The 16,916-nt window shown below is 37.1% G+C and overlaps 3 protein-coding genes and 2 pseudogenes across 4 annotated transcripts; 4 read left to right on the top strand and 1 right to left on the bottom strand.

Moving 5' to 3' along the window:
• Positions 1-512: 512 nt before the first annotated feature.
• Positions 513-3,497, top strand: LOC103320676 (RING/U-box superfamily protein). Its single transcript, XM_008222391.2, has 2 exons — positions 513-646; positions 1,817-3,497. The coding sequence occupies exon 2, from the start codon at positions 1,824-1,826 to the stop codon at positions 3,210-3,212; it is 1,389 nt and encodes a 462-aa protein (XP_008220613.2). The 5' UTR covers positions 513-646; positions 1,817-1,823; the 3' UTR covers positions 3,213-3,497.
• A 229-nt stretch (positions 3,498-3,726) lies between these two features.
• Positions 3,727-4,493, top strand: LOC103320683 (pleckstrin homology domain-containing protein 1-like). The gene has a single exon (XM_008222398.3). It carries the CDS (start codon positions 3,871-3,873, stop codon positions 4,306-4,308), a length of 438 nt encoding a protein of 145 aa, XP_008220620.1. The 5' UTR covers positions 3,727-3,870; the 3' UTR covers positions 4,309-4,493.
• Positions 4,494-9,897: 5,404 nt separating this feature from the next.
• Positions 9,898-11,558, top strand: LOC103320694 (UDP-glycosyltransferase 71K1 pseudogene; annotated as a pseudogene). The gene has a single exon (XR_016123199.1). The product of XR_016123199.1 is annotated as a UDP-glycosyltransferase 71K1 pseudogene (transcript).
• Positions 11,559-11,702: 144 nt separating this feature from the next.
• Positions 11,703-13,405, top strand: LOC103321109 (UDP-glycosyltransferase 71K2 pseudogene; annotated as a pseudogene).
• A 1,191-nt stretch (positions 13,406-14,596) lies between these two features.
• LOC103320705 (UDP-glycosyltransferase 71K1-like) lies at positions 14,597-16,325 on the bottom strand. The gene is made up of 2 exons (XM_008222420.2): positions 15,732-16,325; positions 14,597-15,622 (listed from the first exon to the last, which is right to left on the bottom strand). The coding sequence occupies exons 1-2, from the start codon at positions 16,279-16,281 to the stop codon at positions 14,712-14,714; spliced, it is 1,461 nt and encodes a 486-aa protein (XP_008220642.2). The 5' UTR covers positions 16,282-16,325; the 3' UTR covers positions 14,597-14,711.
• Positions 16,326-16,916: the final 591 nt, after the last annotated feature.

The raw sequence follows: 16,916 nt of genomic DNA, 5'->3' as shown, positions 1-16,916 counted from the left end.
AATTTTAGTTTTTAGTTTTTATTTTTTATTGATTGTGCTAGAGTATAGAGGAAAAAGATGGAGAATGGAAGTGAGAATAATAGCAAAAATGGGATTAAGAGGGAAGATGAGAGGGAAAAATGGGAAGGATGAGTAATAAAAGTAAAACAAAAACTAAAAACTGAAATCTATTTGAAATTGTTTTCACTTTTAAATTTTTATTTTCACTTTTATTATTCATCCCTCCCATCCTCCCCTCTCATACTCTCTCACAATCTCATCCTAACTCCCATTCTCATTTTAATTTTCTTCATATTCTAGCATAAAAAATAAAAACTAAAATTAAAATGGTTATTAAACGAGCCACGACTTGTAATGTTTTATTTTGGGTCGAAACAAACTTGGTTATGTTGTCAAGATAAAACTTTTAGCGAACCCACTACAAGAATACAATAGCGGGCCCAATCTTAACAAGCCCAATACTTAGTGTTTGCTCTTCTTCAGTTATCTCTGTCTTTTTTAGTTACAGAGCCTTCTTCGGAACTCTACTTTTGCTGACGCAGTTCTCTTCTTCTTCTTTAAATCAGTTCTTGGGGCTCTGTCTGCGGCAGTTTCACTCATTCCCATTATTACCATCTGACCTTTCAGCCTTGTTTTGTTCCCACAGGTATTGCTTTCTTTAGATCTTTTTTGTTTCTTGTTTTTCTTTTTGTGTGGGTTCATAATCTCATTTCTAATTTCTTGTAATGGCTGGAATTTTCTTGCGGTTTTATGGATAGAAAAATCTGGTAATATTCTCTAGACATAGGTTTTAGTACTGCTTGAAGTGGTTCAAATACTTGGAAGGGTTCAAGTATGAAACTTAGGCTAAAGTTGCAAACTTTTTTTCATTTTTTATTATCAGGATTTAAATTTTGGTTTTATTTATTTATTTATTTACAATTTTCCTTAGTGAAACCTATCAGTTCTTCATAACCTAATAGATACTTCAATATCCTATATGTAAAATCCTGTGGAGATTAGGGCATGCAAGAAAGCAAATCTTGAGGGATAAGGTTCAAAACTAAGACCATAGAGAAAATATGATATACGTACATGTGGTTCTAGATATGAATGTTTGGATCTTTGATGAATTGAAATTTTGGGGGGAAATCAGCACATACAATTTCTGTGGTTTAACAATCTTGGAGTCCTGGTATTAATTCAAAATTGAGAAAGTGGCTTTCTAAGAATGACAATTCTGGCTCCACCCGTTCACAAATTACAAAACCCTAAAATCAGTTTGTATGTGTTCTATATATGAATCGTAGAATGAACCATTTCCGGCCAGAACTGCTGCCATTGCTGGAGACCCCTTTTCTTAAGCCTTTTTTACTCTCTTGTTAATCGACACGTACTGTCTTCCATGAAATTTTCTTGTATGTGGTTATGTTCTGAGTTAAGAGCTTTTATATTTAATTGGAACTGTTATGCTTCAATTTATGTGGTTGTAAGATTTCTGAATTTTGAAGTTGGTCTGTTTATTGGTGTTGAAATGTTTGGTTGGTGTCGCTGGATACCGTAGCATATTTATTGGAGCTGACTATTTGCATTCACGGAAAGAAGTTTTTTGAGTGCCAAACTGACTTGTTTTAAGTTTGTGTTTGGATGTGGAGAGTTTTATTTTATGATTGGTAAGAATTTGTTGGTTGATTAAATCTAATGAAGTTTTTCTCTGTGGCTATTAAATAGTTGAACGGATATAATTATTTTGGACTTGTTTAATGAAAACAAAAATGGTTGGTTGCTTATCTCTGAGGTTTAAGTTAAAGGTTTCCGTGTTCCTTCGTGAATATAGGCAAGGGATGGCGGAAGTTGGAGAAAGCTCAGGTGCAAAACCTTCTTGCGAAATCTGGGCCAAGCTTGTTCCATCAGACTCGAGATATCCAGATGTTGAGATTAGCTCAGACGAGATTGTAATTTGTTCAGAGATCTTGTTCTCTTCTACTGACAAATGGAAGTGGTGCAAAATAACAAGGAGCTCAGACCATTCTTCTGCCACCATACAAAATAAAAGTTCAAATGCAATATTCGTTGATGGGACTGTAATCCAAGCTGATGACACTGTTGTTATCAGATGTGGAAGTGAAATTACTTCAGGTCCTGATAAGGAAGGGTACTTAAGCTACAGGTTCAATGTATTGCCTGGTCCTGAAACTTGTCAGAAGCAGTTAAAGATTTCTATGGATGTTGAGCATGCAAAATGCTGCATTTGTCTAAATATATGGCATGAAGTTGTTACTGTTTCTCCTTGCTTCCATAACTTCTGCAATGGATGCTTTTCAGAGTGGTTAAGGAGATCACAGGAGAAACGCTCAATTGTACTCTGTCCCCAATGTCGAGCAGTTGTCCAGTTTGTTGGAAGAAATCATTTCCTGCTTAACATTGCGGAGGAAATACTAAAAGCGGATTCTTCACTAAAACGCTCCGATGAAGAAGTGGCAATTTTAAATTCCTATGCAACAATACGATCAAATCTTGTCGTAAGCTCTGGAAAAAGCCTCCGTGGGAAAAGGGCTCGCTCAGAAGTGAACGAGGCAGTTGATGATTCACCACTTCCATGCCCTCAATGTGGTACTGAATTTGGTGGGTTTCGCTGCAATCAAAACACTATTCATCTGCAATGTCAAGCATGCGGAGGAATGATGCCTTCGCGAACCAATATCAGTGTACCTCAACACTGTTTAGGATGTGATAAGGCATTTTGTGGTGCATATTGGAATGCACAAAGGGTTGGACATAGTGATTCTCATCGCATGTGCAGTCGGGAGACTTTTAAACCAATCTCAGAACACACCATCTCTAGAATTCCTACTTCGGCACACGAAAACAATCGACACGAACAAGTTATCACTGAGAAGTGTATTGCACAGTTGGGGAGAACATTGCAGGATGTTATAGCAGAATGGATTGCAAAGTTGAACAACAGAGAAATTGACCGGACAAGGATGCCGCTGAATCATGCTGAGATGATAACTTATGGGACACCTACGTGCAACAATTGTTATGAGAAATTGATCTCATTCCTCTTGTACTGGTTTCGGATTTCGATTCCCAAAAATCATCTACCTCTGGAGGCATCAAACAGGGAAAATTGCTGGTACGGATATGCATGTCGAACACAGCACCATAATGAAGAACATGCTCGCAAAAGAAATCATGTTTGCCGGCCAACTAAGGGTTCTAATATGTAGATTCTCTTTTTAATCTGTTTTGGGCATGGTGTGGCCGATTACCCGTGAATCACAAGTTTATTGACAAGCTTAACCTCTCTGATCTACCAGGACAGCTAGCCACAATTTATGGACACCTTCACCTTATGTTGACTCTTCAGTTTTAGGTCTAGTGGTACTTTTCTTTTCAAAATTGTCGTTTCCTGTGAAAAGTTGCAATGTCTTAAATTCGACATTCGAATTCTATTCCCCCATTGACATTCAGTAGTTCTTTTATTTCAAAAATTATCAGTTCCTAAGTTCGAATTCCTTCTCCGTTAATAATAAAGAATAGAAGTGTTTTTTTGGTTGGAAAAAAAAACCGATTTTAAGCTTTTTTATTTTATTTATTTTTTATGATGAGTTTTAAACACAACAACTTACACAACAAAAAAGATGTTTTGTTTTGTGTAAAATATCTGAATTGCGAACAAAACGATGTCGTGTCGCGTCTCCTCAAGCTGGCAAGTCTCTCCGGTTGCGAAATTAGACAAGGGAACTGATTCTGTTTCCGAATCCAAGCCAAAACCGAAACAAAGCCTATCTCTCTCTCTCTACTCTCTCTCAATCTATCTTTCTGTCTTCAAAACCCCGGCTCTGCAAACAGCACAGCTCACCTGCAGCAGCAGCTCAACCCAAAATGGAGGGGCTTTGGCGGGCCGCGACGGGCCAAGACCCGAGCCCAGAAGACTACACAGGGATAGAGTTCTGGTCCAACCCGGAACGCGCCACGTGGCTGACCAAGCAAGGCGAGTACATCAAGACCTGGCGGCGCCGCTGGTTCGTCTTGAAACAGGGGAAGCTGTTCTGGTTCAAGGATGGTAACGTTACCCGCACGTCGACACCGCGCGGCGTGATCCCGGTGGGCACGTGCCTGACGGTGAAGGGCGCCGAGGACGTGGTCCACAAGCCTTGCGCCTTCGAGCTTTCCACCAACACCCACGACACCATGTACTTCATCGCCGACTCGGAGAAGGAGAAGGAGGAGTGGATCAACTCCATCGGACGGTCCATAGTCCAGCACTCGAGATCACTCGCGGATTCCGAGGTTGTCGACTACGACAGCCACCGAGGGTGATCGTCTTCAGAAAATCGATTTTCATGGTACAGTAATAGCATCGCAGTATAATTATTTTTCTTTGTTCTTTTTCTACTTAAAAAGGAAATAGTTTGTTTGATGCAATGTTTCTCTTAATTGTTGAAGTTTGGTGCTTTTCTGGTTCTTCTTCTTATCAATGGACAATTCAGGCTGAATTTTGTTTATCTGTTGCTTGTTTATACATATTTTGTGTAATTGAGATCAATTTGGGTGAGTTTTGTGATTTCTTTTAGGTAATTTGGAAAAAAAGATCGAACTTTGATAGTGTAATTTATGAAAGTTGTGATTTGGTTCTGCTAGCTAGTTGGGGTTGGCAAATGGAATACAGCTAATTTCTCAGAAGAGTGCTTGGTGCTTGTAGGATTTACATTCAACTGGACTGTGTATAATTGCGGGTTTGGTTTTCTAATTTCTACGCTTTAGTTGGCGGATCATTGATGTCTTGGAGTTGAGTCAACCTCATATTGTGATCATGTTTGAAAATGCACAACTTGTTTGAGTAGTTTTCTATGTCTGTGTGCACTTCTTGAGGTGCTATCACTAAATCTTGGTCAGATGGTTTAGCCAATATCCTCATTATGCTTGCTACCATCTAGTGTCATGGATAGAATTCACTCTTGTTGGGTTTGGATTAGTGAATTTAGAAGAAGAGATTTGGATTTTGATGTTTTGGTATAAGTTATTAAGCTAGCTTTTAGAAGTATTAATATCTGATAGTGGTGAATTCAACTGTGATCAATTTCAAATCATTGCCAAAATGAAAATTTAAATCCTCATCTTAAATTCACACATCCAAAGGTAAGAGATTGTTTGTTAATATAGAGTCGAGTCTATTCAAGCATAATGTATCCCATATACCCCAAGAATGTGTCTTCGATTTAGTCAAAACCAGAGAAGATGAAATTTCAATAGTATTTGTGATTACTAACAAAACATCGAAGAAGTCTCAACATTGAAATTGAAAATAAGGTGTTTAGCTACAAATATATAAATTAAGATTTGAAATTCATTAGAGTTGATTTATAGTTGCAGCAGAGTTGAGGCAGATTGTTGACTTCCCTCAATTGTGTATTCAATTGTTGAAAGATGGTTCCTTAATTTTTGAAGCCATGTATGATGTATGCATTTCTCGAGTTGGAGCCACATGCTTGTAACTTATATTTAGCGATGACAAACACCTCAAAGTCTACGTGGATGGGTCAGTGCTTTACCCCAATTCTCACCCGACGAGCACAATGCGCTCGTCTCTAACGGGCTTTTGGGAGTTCCACACACCACTAATGCATCCGTCCAGCAGACATGTTGCAGAAAGGATACTTAGAACAGATTGAGGGGATGGGGTCTTCTGTGGATTGGCTGCGGAGGTGGAGACCGTAGCCACACCGTAGGAGGGTTTATATATGTGACTGAAATGGAGAAATTGAGAGCTTGGCCTACATATGAAGAATAACTGCCCAATGCATTTAGGATTAGCAGCAGCGAATATAAAAGTGGAGTAGGAATATGATAGAGATCTTGTGCGGCCAACACGATTGAGATAGTGAGATGTGTTGTGGGTGGTGATGGTGATGGTGAGGTGAGGAGGAGAAGGTGAGAGAGATGGAAGACATGGCCAGGAAACCTAGTGTAGAAGGTCGATCTTCTTTCATTAAGTTAGACAACTGCTTTGACAATATAGAGATGATCATGGTGATTCAGTCCATGCAATTTTTCAGGACTTCTTGCAATCTATCTTTTACATTATAGTTATCAGATCTTAGCAATGTTAATGATAGTAATTTAGGTTAATTGTCATTTTAATTGGTTCCTGATTACCTATGTGACTATGTCAAACCTTCCCTTCTTTCTTCACCGATGCAGACAAAAATGAAAAATTGGTCTTTTACATGGGTTTGCTTTCTGAGGAACAGAGTTTGTGGCAATTTCCTGTCGTTTACAATAAGAGGAATCCTAACAACATTCTTTGTAACCTTCTCTTTTGGACCTTCTTGCTATTTTTTATGACATGTGTCACTTTCTTTATACTAAAAATAATGTAATTAATGCATCAAATAAGATAACATTTGTTTCCAAACTTGCCCTTATTTTTTGTATTGATTTTAGTGTTTCCTTAAATTTATTATCCAAATTTGTTACAACTTTCTTATCACCTTGTTAAAAAATTAAATAAGAAAAACATTAGTTTTTTTTTTTTTTTGAAAGACTCCAACAAATAAGACTTACCTAATTAATGGTTAAAAAAAATATCAATAATCAAACTTACCGAATTAATGATTTGAAAATGCAATCAATGAACTTCCTTTTAAAACAGACTTCCTTAGAAGAACATCTTTTTTGTTTGTATAAAAAAAGGATATATCTTTTGTGGATTTTTTTTAAGGTCATTATTGTGTTTATTTTTTTTTTATTTTAAAAAAACGTTTTTCCTCTGAAAAAAATTAGACATTTTCTTTTTGAAAAACATAATTTTTTAATTTTTTACATATGGTAAGAGAGTTATTAAAAAAAATTGGATCAATTGAAGGACAATACATTTAATAAGAGTAAACTTGGAAAACAAAAGGTGGTTTGTTTGATGTATTAATGTCATTATTTTAAGTGTATGAGAAGTGACACATGTCATGAGGAAAATAGAGAATGTCCAAAAGAGAAAGTTGGAGAGAATGTTACTAGCATTCCCCATCATTCAATGAAACAAACGCTAATAGTTAGTTCTTTCTCATGTGGAAATTTTTACATTTCTCACTTCTTCACATACACATTGTTTTTCCTTAATTGGTCTGTCAATTTTCTATTATGTCTAAACTTATTGATGTGTATGAGTTCCTATCGTGTATTGGAGGAACAAACAAAAAGGAAGACATATTAGTCAATGAAATAATGTATGAAATTTCCATTCTTTCTTTATGTAATTTTCATATTAAATGACAAAGAAAATTCTAAAGGTAGACTTATCAGAAAAGGATATACATGTGCTCATAAATGAAAAAGTAAAATACATGTCCTCCTCATTTGTTCCTAGGAGTGGGACAAAAGTGGGTGTTTATAAGACTTTGAGGAAGACTTTTACCAATCAATCAATGAAGACTAGAGGAAGACTTAAATACCAATGAATGGCTCCTTTTTTGGTTGGGGGAACGTGTGTGTGGGTGTTAAAACTCATTGGAGAAAGACTAGAGGACTATGTCACATCACGTGGTAGATAATGTGTCAATTTGCAAATAACTTTAGTAGCAAGTGGACTATACTAGCCACCTACAGCTTTAAGCATGATCATACAGATAATGCTTGCACCCTCTGTTTTACTGTGACTGCTAGCACAAAGAAAGCCAATGCTTTCATTGCCTCTTCTACCTCCACGCAACATTGCTCTGTCGGGCTTTCTCCCATTGTGGAGAATTCCCCACTACTGCCTTCAATAGGAGTATGGGCTGTGTCTCAGTTAGTGTGGTTGATCTTCCTAATTGCTTTAGTTAGCTTTGCCTTACCAACTACCTAATTAGACACAAGGCCCCTCCTTGGAGAGAAAGTTACTAGCAAAACTATATAAGACTTTTAACAATTGTCACATATGATTATGTGTGTTAAACCCCTTTCAACCTTAACCCTAGAATTACACAGAGTAATAAGTATTATTTATTGAATTATCGAAACAATACAATATTCTCAACAACTCATTCTTGATACAATAATTGCATAATATAGCTGTAAGCTCTCATTAACCAATTCGGTTAGAAACTAATTTCTTAACTAATCAATTAACAAATTGACTATGCCAGCTCAACAATGATGAAAGGTTCCTAACAATGTGATCAACCAATGTGACGTAGTGTTATTGATTAAAATATAGTCCATCCCTACCACCTCATGTAAATCTCACAAGACTCCCATTCACGGAGGGGAAGAAAGTAAGGGAATGTTAGCAATCTTCTCTCCAACCTTCCTTTTTGGATCTTCTCCCTTTTTCTCGTGACATGTGTCACTTTCCTTACACTAAAAACAATGTAATTAATGCATCATTTAAGATAACATTTGTTTCCAAATTTACCCTTATTTTTTGTATTGATTTTAATGTTTCCTTAAACTTATTTGTTACAACTTTCTTATCACCTTGTTAAAAAATTAAATAAGAAAAAACATTAGTTTTTCTTTTCTTTTTTGAAAGACTCCAATAAATAAGACTTACCTAATTAATGGTTTAGGGGAAAAATAAATAAATAATTAGACTTTCCGAATTAATGGTTTGAAAATGCAATCAATGAACTTCCTTTTAAAACAGACTTCCTTAGAAGGACGTCTTTTGTCTGTATAAAAAAAAAGGATATATTTTTGTGAATTTTTTTTAAGGTCATTGTTTTTTTTTATAACAAAAAAAAAAAAAAAACGTTTTTCCTATGAAAAAAATAGACATTTTATTTATAAAAAAAGAAGAAGAAGAATTTTTTAATTTTTTACATATGGTAAGAGAGTTATAAGAAAAATTGGATAAATTAATGGACAATACATTTAATAAGGGTAAACTTGAAAAACGAAATGGTGGTTTTTTTGATGTATTAATGTCATTATTTTAAGTGTATAAGAAGTAGCACACGTCATGAGAAAAATGAAGAAAGTCCAAAAGAAAAGATTGAGAGAAAGTTACTAGCATTCCTCTTACAATAATTATATGCATGTGATGTGTATGCACAATGGCTATTATATTGGGGGAGCATGCCCTCACAATTAATCTTCTGCAAAATGAGGCGTGGATTACGGCAGCAGTGACGTAGGGTGTGAAAATGTAATGTCATGGAGTACGGCAGCAGGGATGCTTAAACCATTTATTTATAACAATACATTGTCCGGTTTTTCTCCATTAAATACATTTCTTAGCACGGCACACTGACTGAGGTCGTCAAAAGCGGTAAAGCTTTCAAACTTGAGAAACAAGAAGAAAGGTTTAATTTGTTTAATATTTTCTTCCTTGAAGAGTATGCATGTAATGGTCAAATGAGTACACTAGATTATTTGGTAAAAGACCTATATGGCCATGTATCCTTGTCAAATAATTTGGCATGTTATGTGGTACGGATTTTTTGATGCGGTCAATCTGAATTATTGATCAAGTGGGTTATATTCTTTTCTAAATATAATATATACAAAAAAAATTGACAATTTTAGGATCTCTTAAATAAGTTTATTTGTCAATCAGAGAGCTTCTATTAATGAATTTCTCAAATAAGTTTAGTTGATAGATATCATTGTAGGGCCTACTATGCATTGTATTTCACTAATCTAAACTGTCTAGTTTGTAGATATTCATTCAAAAAACCATTTCTACAAAAAAATCACTTGAATTTAATATCATTTGACAATTCAATTAAATTATTGAAATTTGAGTATTTTCTTGAAGCACCGTGTTCATTGATCTTATTAGTATCAATTAGATACCTTAATCATTTTAAATTTATCTGATTTTTTGCAAGAATAATTTATAAATAAAGACTTGAAAAATAAATAATTTGAATTGTTGAAAAAAAATTTATAAGACACCCTAATAGATGTCTCTCAAATAAATAAAATTATTTGAGGTTTGCCAAGGAAAATGAGATAAAAGCAAAGGAGAATAAAATTATTTGAGGTTTGCCAAGGAAAATGAGATAAAAGCAAAGGAGAAGGAGAGAGAGAGAGTGAAAAAATCAGTTGAGATGAAGAAAGTGGAATTATTGTTCATCCCAGTACCAGGTTCTGGCCATCTTGTATCAACCTTGCAGTTCGCAAAGAATCTGATCGGTCGAAATGATACGATTTCGATCACCATTCTTTCTATCCCATCACCCGTCCCTTCCTCTTTAAGTTCATACACAAATTCCCTTGTAGCCTCAGAACCCAGAATCCAACTAATTGATGTCCCTCAACCTCCAGCAAAACCACCTTCAACGGAGTTATTCAAATCACCAGCAAAAATTTTCTCTCTTTACATTGAAACCCACCTGCCCAATATCAGAAACATCATCACAGAAATTGTCTCATCGCACGCCAAATCAGACTCTGTTCGTGTTGCTGGGGTAGTGGTTGATTTCTTCTGTGCATCCATGATTGATGTGGCCAAGGAACTCCATCTTCCTTCTTACCTTTTCATGCCAAGCAATACAGGATATCTTTCTTTCATGCTCCATCTTCCAGCCTATCATGAGCAAAATGGTGAAGTGCCTAAAGACTCAGATCCTGAATGGTTAATCAAAGGTATTGAAATTCCTGTTCCTCCTAGAGTTCTTCCTGTGGCTTTGACAGACGGTAGCTACTCTGCTTATGTTAAGCTTGCTTCAAGGTTTAGAGAGACCAAAGGCATTATAGTAAACACATTTCTTGAGTTAGAGACGCATGCTATCAACTCATTTTCCGATGATGATCAAACCCCTCCGCTGTACCCAGTTGGCCCGGTGATCGATCTAGACGATGGTCTGGCTCATTCCAACCTAGAGCAGGCACAGCGTGACAGGATCATCAAATGGCTTGATGACCAGCCTCAGTCCTCTGTTGTGTTTCTGTGTTTTGGAAGCATGGGGAGCTTTGAGGCAGAGCAAGTGAAAGAGATAGCTGCTGGGCTTGAGCATAGTGGGCAGAGGTTCTTGTGGGCTCTGCGCATGCCACCACCCAGAGGCAAAGGCATGATGCCAAGCGATAGCTCAAACCTTGAGGAGGTTTTGCCAGATGGGTTTTTGGAGAAGACCCATGGGAAGGGACTTATCTGCGGGTGGGCCCCGCAGGTGGAAGTCTTGGCCCACGAGGCAATCGGTGGGTTTGTTTCTCATTGTGGGTGGAATTCAATCTTGGAGAGCTTGTGGCATGGGGTGCCTATTGTGACATGGCCCATGTATGCAGAGCAACAGCTAAATGCTTTTAGAATGGTGAAGGAGTTGGGATTGGCAATGGAGATGAGGCTGGACTACAAGAAAGGTAGTGGGGAGGTGGTGGGGGCAGATGAGATTGAGAGAGCTGTGGTTGCTGTCATGGACATGGATAGTGAAGTGAGGAAGAAAGTGAAAGAGATGGGAGAGATGACCAGAAAAGCTGTAAAGGATGGTGGATCTTCTTTTGCTTCTGTGGGAAGATTTATTGAGGATGTGATTGGGAACAATTGTGGTTCCAATTGATTGGAACAACTTTCAAAGTAGAAATTATCATTTTGTTGGATCTTTGATTTGGAATTCTAATATCTATTTTATGCTTTACAGATTGTGGTTGAATTGAGTTCAATGTGTGCCAAACAAGTCCCATTTGGAAATGTAAGAATTCTAATGGTTGACTATCTACTTCTGATGAGAAGTTTTCTGTCAAAACAACTAATTGGACTTGGATACAAAATGAATAGGAACTTGATCATCTCAAAGTATCCACGTTGAAAAAACTTATAATTTGTCAAATACTGTATTTGTAAAATGTTTATTTTAGGATCATTTTAGTTTGATGCATTTTAAATCTATGAAAAAGGGTATTCGAACTCGAGTACCAGAAAGAGGAGCCCCCAAGCCCGAAGAAGCAACAGGCACAGAGAAGAAATATAAAAAAGCTGAGATGAAGAAACTAGAATTGGTGTTCATCCCAGCACCAGGAATTGGCCACCTGGTGCCAGTTTTTGAAATTGCCAAGCGCCTAATTGGTCATGATGATAGAATTTCGGGCACAATCCTTGCTATCAAATCAACCTTCTCTTCCTCTGTAGATTCAAAAACCAAATCACCTCAAATCCCCAAATCAAACTTGTTGATGTCCCCAAGGTAGACCCACCTCCACAAGAATTATATATCGAAGTCACCAGTAAAGTATTTCTCTCAATATATTTATGGTCACAAGCCCCGTGTCAAAGGCATTGTCACTAACATTAATCTCTCATCACCCCAACCCAACTCCTCCGACTCAATCCAATTCCAAGTTGGTTAGGTTGTTCATTTCTTTTGTGTGTCCATGATTGATTTGATGTGGCCAATGAGCTCCATCTTCCTTGTTATTTGTTTATGCCAAGTAATGCAGGATCTCTTGCTTTCATGCTTCACCTTCCAAAACCAAATAACCAGACCACTGCTGAGATTAAAGGCTCTGATCCTGAGATTTTGATCCATGGTATTATCAACCCTGTTCGTCCAAGTGTTTCCCCTTCATCTGTGACAGATGGCAGCTTCTCTGCTTACGTTAAGCTTGCAGAGAGGTTTAGAGGGACAAAAGGTATTGTAGTGAATACATTTGTTGAGTTAGAGACACATGCTATCAAATCTTTTTTAGGTGGTCGAAGTCAAAGTCAAACCCCTCCACTGAACCCAGTTGGGCCAGTGATTGATCTCAAGGGTGGTCAACTTGGACAAAGATCAACATGACAAAATTATCAAATGGCTTTGATGAACAACCTCAAGTATCTATGGTGTTTTTATGTTTTGGAAGCATGGGAGCTTTGGTGCAAACCCAAGTGAAAGAAATATATTTGGGGCTTGAGCAGAGTGGTCAGAGGTTCTTGTGGTCTCTGCGCTTGCCACCTGTACCCCAGGGCAAGCAATAGCTCAAATTCTGAGGACATATTGCCAGATGGGTTCTAGGGTAGGGTTCTCCAAAGAAAGGGGATTTATATGTGGGTGAGGTGCTGGTCTTGGCCCACAAGGCAACTGGTAGTTTTGTGTCTCATTGTGGGTGGAACTCAATTCTGGAGAGCATGTGGCATGGTGTGCCTATAGTGACATGGCCAATTTCTGCAGAACAACAGCTCAATGCATTTAGGATGGTGAGGGAATTAGGGTTAGCAGAGAAGTCGAGGTTGGACTATAGGAAAGGCAGTGGTGAGCTGGTTGTGGCAGATGAGATTGAGAATACTGTGACAAGAGTAATGGACAGAAACAGTGAGGTGAGGAAAAAGGTGAAAGATATGGCAGAGAAGGTCAGAAAAGCAGCAATGATGATATGATGGGATTTGGTCAGATTTGGAAGGGTTGATCTCTTCTTGATCAGTGGAAAGGCTTCAACAATAAATTTGTTCATCAAACTCTGGCCTTTTCTTGTTTAGGGATTATGTGATCAATTTATGTATTCATTATTATTCAATGGCAAGTGTCTCTCTTAATATATTAGTATACAAGTAGATGTCTAGAAACTTTCACCCTTCCTCTACTAATTTGTATATATTTAAAGCGTATACTAAAATAAATTTCTAATAATTGAAACTATTTTCAAAATATATTCGGAAATTAAAAATAATTTTAAAGTCCACAAAAGTATTTAAGATAAGTAAATTTAATTAAATTAGTATTTATTAAATAATTTATGAAATTAATTAAAATACTTAAAGACTAAATATTAATTAAATAATGATTTTAAAATAATTAATATAATTAAATAAGGCTATGATATTACTTAATTACAAATATTAAACTAAACAAACTAATTTTGTATAAAAAAATAAAAAATGAAAAACAAAATCCACAAAATAATTTAAAATAATTAATTACTTTGATTAACTAATTGATGAAATTAGTAAAATATTTAAATACTAATTATTCAATAAAGAAATAATAATTAAAACTTAAATAAATAAATAAATAAATAAAAAGGCTAAGATATTATTTAATTACAAAAAGGAAAACCATTTTGTGCAATATAGCCCCACGGCTATACTGTTAAAATATTAATATATATATATATTCTAAAGGTATCGCCGCGTGGCTATACTCTTTAATTATTCGCATATTTAAAGCGTCTAGCCGAACGGCTATACTTTTAAAATATATTCGAATACATTTACAGCATATAGCCGCGCGGCTAGACTATTAAAATATCAATATACATTCTAACCGCATAGCCGTCGGCTATACTCTTTAAATATTCGAATATATTAGAGAGTATAGCCGCGCGGCTGTACGGCTAAAATATCCATAAATATTTACAGAGCTTAGCCGGAAGGCTATACTTTTAAAATTTTAATTTATATAGTATAGCCGATCGGCTATACGTTATAATTTCTATTTATATAGTATAGCTGGGGCCATACTATATTTAATCTGTATAGCCGTGCGGCTATACTGTAATGCTGTTAAATTTTCTGCAGAGTATGGCCGTCCGGCTATACCGTTATAATTTCTATTTATGGTACAGCCGCAGGGCTATACGTTTAAAATTTCTTTTTATAGAGTACAGCCGTCCGGCGATACTGTTAAATTTCTATTTATAAAGTATAGCCGTGCGGCGCTGCAATCTTTCCGTGCCTAGTTAACAGAAAAAACAAACGTTGTGATTGTGCTCATGATTGCTGTAGCATACTCTGCAAAAGTCGTATATTGAAAAACATAACAATAGCTGATACAAATTTCCTAAACAAAGATCCAACAACATGATAATTACTATTTTGAAAGTTGTTCCAATCAATTGGAACCACAATTGTTCCCAATCACATCCTCAATAAATCTTCCAACAGAAGCAAAGGAAGACCCACCATCCTTCACAGCTTTTCTGGTCATCTCTCCCATCTCTTTCACTTTCTTCCTCACCTCACTCTCCTTGTCCATGACAGCAACCACAGCTCTCTCAATCTCATCTGCCCTCACAACCTCACGACCACCTTTCTTGTAATCCAGCCTCATCTCCAATGCCAATCCCAACTCCTTCACCATTCTAAAAGCATTCAGCTGCTGCTCTGCATACATAGGCCATGTCACAATAGGCACCCCATACCACAAGCTCTCCAAGATTGAATTCCATCCACAATGAGAAACAAACCCACCGGTTGCCTTGTGGGCCAAGACTTCCACCTGCGGGGCCCACCCGCAGATGAGTCCCTTCCCATGGGTCCTCTCCAAGAACCCATCTGGCAAAACCTCCTCAAGATTTGGGCAATCGATTGGCATCATGCCTTTGCCTTTGGGTGGTGGCATGCGCAGAGCCCACAAGAACCTCTGCCCACTATGCTCAAGCCCAACAGCTATCTCTTTCACTTGCTCTGCGCCAAAGCTCCCCATGCTGCCAAAACAAAAAAACACAACAGAGGACTGAGGCTGATCATCAAGCCATCTGATGATCTTGTCACGCTGTGCCTGCTCTAGATTGGAATGAGCCTGATAGTCCTCGAGATCGATCACCGGTCCAACTGGGTACACCGGAGGGGTTTGGCCGTCATGGAAAAATGAGTTGATAGCATATGTCTCTAACTCAACAAATGTGTTTGCTATGATGCCTCTAGTCTCTCGAAATCTCGAAGCCACCTTAACATAAGCAGAGTAGCTACCATCTGTCAAAGCCACAGGCAGAACTCTAGGAGGCACTGGATGGACAATACCTTGTTGGAGAAATTTGCAAAATATAATAAGTATTTGAAATAAAATCCAAAAGATAGCTTCAAGGGCAATAATCAATGTCCTCATTATTATTTTTTTGTTACAACATACCTGGAATTAACCATTCTGGATCGGAATCTTTTGGCTCAACTTCGTTATGTTTATGCTGGATCGGGAGGTGGAGCATGAGAGCTAGATATCCTGCATTGCTTGTCATGAAAAGATAAGTAGGAAGATGGAGTTCCTTGGCCACATCAACCATGGACACACAGAAGAAATCAACCACCAGCCCAGCAACACGAATTGAATCCAAACTCTTGCTAGCATGGGATGATGAGACGAGGCTGGTGACGATTTTCTTGACATTGGGTAGGTGGCTTTCAATGTAAAGAGAGAAAGATTTTGCTGGTGACTTGAATGAGTCTTGTGCAGGTGGGTGCTCTGGTTGAGGTTTTGGGACATCAATGAGTTGGATTTTGGGCTCTGAGGCTGCAACAGATTTTGCATAAGAACTTAAGGTGGTAGGAGAGGCTGATTGGATTGCAAGAATGGTGATTGAAATTCTTTCCTCTCGATCGATGAGTCGCTTTGCAAATTGCAGGGTTGATACAAGGTGGCCCGAACCTGGGGCTGGGATGACCACTAGTCTTACTTTCTCCATCTCTCTCTCTCTCTCTCTCGATTGACGATTAATGAATGAAATATAATTAGACAACGTATATCTATACATATAATATGTGTAGTTGTTATCTTCTTGAGCCAAGGTAATACGAAACTAATTAAACACTAATATTTGTCGTTCTTATCCATTGTTCATTTGTTCAAAGCTTCACCACTTTTACGCAACTCAATTGTGACGTGCTAAGATTGTATTGGATGGGATATCATGACCTGTTAAGAACTTTGGCAATTTTTTTCAGTCAACTCTCCCATTAGCATAGCAAAAAAAAAAAAAAACAGGGTTAAAATGAAACAGAAAGAAGAGTGATTGCATAAATACATCACTACTGTCGTACTCTTGTTGTAACGGGGGATGCCCTCCACTATAAAATAACTTGACAAATGTATGACGATTTCGGCTAAAAAGAAGACAAAAAATCACACCTGCTGCTTAGGTTCGGAACAAGAAAGAAAGAAAGGTGATGATATGTAATATGTATTACTATTAATTTAACCAATGAAGTCAAAGTAGTTAGTTTTATTAGTGTTTGCAAGAAATGATGATCTTAGTTTGCAAGAAATGATGTTAAACCCACAAATTTGTTAAATAATTAAGTTGAGTCGTATAAAAGATTT

This window comes from Prunus mume, linkage group LG1, assembly GCF_029339155.1.
Source record: "Prunus mume cultivar Tortuosa linkage group LG1, ASM2933915v1, whole genome shotgun sequence".
In the NCBI taxonomy this organism is placed as follows: domain Eukaryota; kingdom Viridiplantae; phylum Streptophyta; class Magnoliopsida; order Rosales; family Rosaceae; genus Prunus; species Prunus mume.
Note: the sequence above shows the minus strand (reverse complement) of the source record. Positions and strands in the feature narration are given on the sequence as shown.